Below are 4782 nucleotides of genomic sequence, written 5' to 3'. Positions count from 1 at the left end.
AAAAAAAACATTTTTAATAACAAAATAATTTAAATGAAAGTCAACTTTCCTTCCAAAGACTTTGCATTGGGACACTACTTATCACCCAATTGGTGAATCAAATACTTATGGCTCACTAAACAATAATTGTACCAATCATAGTCCAAAATGACGATTGATTCGATGGTAACAGTTGGCTGATTCCGTCTCTTAATGTGGATACTAAGAATCTAATATTTTATTATTCAGAATTAATAATAATAAATAAATAAAAGAATCTTATTTGTGTGCACACAACAAACAAACAAACAAAATACCAAGACTCATGTTGTAGTGTAAAAATCTAACACTGCCATAGAAAACTTCTTAGTTTGACTCATCACTTTGCGGTGGAAGTTCCTCAAGAATTTTCAGTTTTTTTTACATCAAAAAGATGAAGATCTTAATGAATTAACAAGAAATACAAATTGGGTTTTCACCAAAATCAAGAGAAACAGTGGGAAAACGAAAACTTTGGTCAAGTGTAGTCTGAGTTTTCAATGGCTACCTCCCATTTGCAGTGTCCACCATTTGGTTTCTCAGAGAAATATTACCATGTTTCTGGGGATGGAAGCTGTGTGAGGCAGACTAGTTTCTTTGAAGGCAAAGCTGTGCTCAATCAAGGTGTTGGGTACTCTATTATTCTTGGTTTTGGTGCCTTCTTTGCTGTCTTCACTTCTTTTCTGGTACCCTTAATTACTCTTTCATTTTATTGTTTTCATGAATTTTAACTGCCTTATTTCTTCCACCATTAATCTGAGATTTATTTTATCATACATTACAAAGTGTAAATACATAGTCTGATTTTCGTATTGGTTGAATTAATTCTTGAATAAGTTTAGCTTACATTTGATGAGGAATAATCAGGTGTGGCTTGAGAAGAGATATGTTGGTTCTCGTCATACGTCAGAATGGTTCAACACTGCAGGCAGAAATGTTAAAACAGGACTTATTGCTAGTGTGATTGTATCCCAGGTAAGAAATCACCTGATTGAACCACCTATTTATAGACTAAGATGGTAATGAACCTTGAGGGGAAAAGTGATAAACCTTTATGAATGATTTCAATAGTGGACTTGGGCAGCAACAATCTTACAAAGTTCAAATGTAGCCTGGCAGTATGGAGTTAGTGGGCCTTTCTGGTATGCTAGTGGGGCTACAATTCAGGCATGTTCAACCCATTTTTTCTCTTAAATATTCAATATGCAAAACCCCTTTTTCACACAATATAACTTTACCTCTTTAATTACACTGATAGGTACTCTTGTTTGGTATAATGGCTATAGAGATTAAAAGAAAGGCTCCTCATGCTCATACTGTTTGTGAAATAGTAAAAGCTCGGTAGGTCATGCAGCATATGATATAAAAAATTAATTTTCATGAGAGCATTGTTTTCACTGATATATGGTAATGTTTTTGTTCAGATGGGGAACTGCAGCACACATTGTGTTTCTTACTTTCTGCTTTGTGACGAATATTATTGTCACGGCCATGCTGCTTCTCGGCGGTTCTGCTGTGGTAAATGCACTCACAGGAGTAAACATTTATGCTGCTAGCTTCCTAATACCTCTTGGAGTAATTGTTTATACTTTAGCTGGAGGATTGAAAGCCACCTTCTTGGCAAGCTATATACATTCAGTTATAGGTGCTCTCATATACTTTTTTTGCTGTTGTTGTTGCCAATTTTGCTGTTCTGTGATATTCTTTCATTATTTTTCTTGTAACAACGTCCTGCTCTTACCCTGTAGTTTGTTATTTGGTTTCAGTTCATGTGGTTTTGGTCATATTTGTCTACCTTGTATATGTGACGAGCGGCGAGCTTGGTAGCCCGAGTGTCATACACAGCCGTCTACTAGAGTTGGCTAGTAAATCAAGAATATGTCAGCAACCAATATCTCATCATGGCCAATCTTGTGGTCCTGTTACTGGAAATTACAAAGGATCATATTTAACAATGTTGAGTTCTGGTGGTCTTGTCTTTGGAATTATCAACATTGTTGGAAACTTTGGCACTGTTTTTGTTGATAATGTAAGATTCTCAAATAATTTCAAGAAATTCCAACATATGAATTTTAGTTCAGAACTTTAGCAAATTTCATTTTGAATACTTATTGAAAAATTTCAGGGATATTGGGTGAGTGCCATAGCAGCAAGGCCTTCTTCTACTCATAAAGGCTACTTGTTAGGCGGGCTGGTTTGGTTTGCGGTTCCATTCGCCTTAGCAACGTCACTTGGTTTGGGGGCTGTGGCCCTTGATTTGCCAATATCACAATCCGAAGCAAGCCATGGATTGGTTCCTCCAGCAACCGCCATAGCTTTGATGGGGAAGGGAGGTTCTGTTCTCCTACTTTCTATGCTTTTCATGTAAGTTTGGTCTCTCTTTCATTCTTTGGTGCAAAGGAAAAACAACGAAAACAGAATGAGATACACAAGAGGGCTATCTCAATTGCTATAGTTTCTTGTTCCTCAAATATTGTAGAACCATATATCCTATTATCTCTGAAAATATTGTCAAAGTCCTTTTATGAGAGTCCATTTCAAGAAAGAAAAAAAAAATAGAAAGAGACCATATGTTTGTTAATTTGCATAAATTCTTGGTCTCATTTGGAAAAAGTTCAATATATAGTAGTGTGAATACCTTGTTTCACATGGTCTTGAGCTTTGAGTTTTGTTGTATGCTACAATGATCAGGGCTGTGACATCTGCTGGTTCCTCCGAGCTAATAGCGGTCTCATCGCTATGCACGTATGATATCTATCGTACATACATAAATCCAGAAGCAAGTGGAAAGAAAATACTCCAGGTCTCAAGGTATGTCATCTTTGCCTTCGGATGTTTCATGGGACTTCTTGCCGTGATACTAAACAAGGCCGGAGTGTCACTTGGTTGGATGTACCTGGCAATGGGAGTGATCATTGGCTCAGCTGTTCTCCCCATTGCTTTCTTGCTTCTGTGGAGAAAAGCAAATGCAATTGGAGCAATCCTAGGAGCAACTACCGGTTGTGTTCTTGGGATCATAACATGGCTCTCAGTCACAAAAATCGAGTATGGACGGGTAGATCTTGACACAACTGGCCAAAATGCACCAATGCTTGCTGGAAACCTTGTCTCAATACTCACTGGTGGAGCCATTCATGCTGTTTGCAGCTTTCTGTGGCCTCAAAACTATGATTGGGACACCACTAAGCAGATCACAGTTGTTGAGAAGGAAAAGACTGAACTGCCAGGTGAAGAGTTCAAGGAGGAGAAGTTGGTAAAAGCAAAAGCATGGATAGTGAAATGGGGGCTTGGATTTACTGTTGTGATTGTTATATTATGGCCTCTTCTCACTCTCCCAGCAGGTAAAGGTCTAACTAAATCTGTTTTTTTATAGATGAAAATGAGAACAAAGACATATTCTCCAAGTTTCTATACTGATCATCAGTTATATTATTTTTGGTTTATGCAGGGCAATTCAATGTTGGATACTTCACATTCTGGGCAGTCATTGCAGTTGCATGGGGCACCATTGGTTCGGCAGTGATCATTGCTTTGCCACTGATAGAAAGTAGGGCAACCATCAAAAGTGTCATCTTGGGCATGTTCACAAACGATAGACTCATCGAAAAGGTTGATGAGCTGAACTCTAAGCTGCACTCTATCATTCTGGCTATGCCAGAAGCAGAGAAGCTCTACCTGCTTGAAAAGGAGAAAGCTAAGAAGAAAGACGCATTTGAGCATCATGATGACTAAGCTGTCCCTAGTACCCGAAGAGCACTGTCCTTTGGAAACATGTCATGACTCGTGTCATTTTTGTAAATTATTCTTTTTCTTTTTTTGGTAAATGTATTCAAGCACAATCCAAACTCAAAAAATCAACTCAAGTTTTCTTTTCTTGGCTACGTTAAAGTTAGATCATCTTCAATATAAGTGTCAATGTGAATATCATATTGTAAAAAAAAAAAAAAAAGACTAGACAGGAGTTTTTATGTCATGCTTAGTTTTATTTATATAATTTATTAATTATATTTATATTATTATCATATAAATATTTTAAACAAATAAATAATATTATATATAAAAAAAATATAAACATATTAAATGAAAAATTAAACTAAAATATTATTTACTGTTTTTTTTAAATATATATAATATAATAACTATTTTAAACATAAATGATAATTTTGTTAATAAAAATTAAGATCACATATTATATATTATAATAATAATTAAATTTACATTGATATAAATATTAAATATCTATTCTTGTATTAAATATTATTATAATAATAATATTTTATAATATTAGAATTCATATTAATATAATTATTAAAAAAATATAATTATATATTATTATCATAATAATATTTTATAACACTTAAATTTATATTAATATAGTTATTAAATATCTAGTCTTGTATTATATATTATTATAATAATGATATTTTATAACATTTGAATTTGATATTAATATAATTGATAAATATATATTTTTAAGGTATATTTTGTTGAATATTTAGAATATTCCGTTAAAGTTAGCATAACACAACCTTAAAACCAAGAATTTATATTATAATTCCATTATCAACACACTTGTTATATAGAAAAGATATGTATATATACTCCAATAATAAATAATATATACTCCAATACACAATAAATTTTATTAAAATTGAATTTTAAATAATAAATAAAAATTATATATTTTCAAAACAAAAAAAAAATTGATCGGTCAATTTATATTTGGCACAACTTATAATATATACTAAATTTGTATTGGGTGAT

At 33.3% G+C, this 4782-nt stretch overlaps 1 protein-coding gene across 1 annotated transcript; it reads left to right on the top strand.

Moving 5' to 3' along the window:
• The first annotated feature begins 303 nt into the window (after positions 1 to 303).
• LOC133800778 (urea-proton symporter DUR3) lies at positions 304 to 3899 on the top strand. The gene is made up of 9 exons (XM_062238842.1): positions 304 to 704; positions 886 to 993; positions 1090 to 1185; positions 1277 to 1359; positions 1443 to 1663; positions 1785 to 2047; positions 2144 to 2382; positions 2710 to 3359; positions 3467 to 3899. Exons 1-9 carry the CDS (start codon positions 519 to 521, stop codon positions 3748 to 3750), a joined length of 2130 nt encoding a protein of 709 aa, XP_062094826.1. The 5' UTR covers positions 304 to 518; the 3' UTR covers positions 3751 to 3899.
• The last annotated feature ends 883 nt before the right edge of the window (positions 3900 to 4782 follow it).

This window comes from Humulus lupulus, chromosome 9, assembly GCF_963169125.1.
Source record: "Humulus lupulus chromosome 9, drHumLupu1.1, whole genome shotgun sequence".
NCBI lineage: Eukaryota > Viridiplantae > Streptophyta > Magnoliopsida > Rosales > Cannabaceae > Humulus > Humulus lupulus.
Note: the sequence above shows the minus strand (reverse complement) of the source record. Positions and strands in the feature narration are given on the sequence as shown.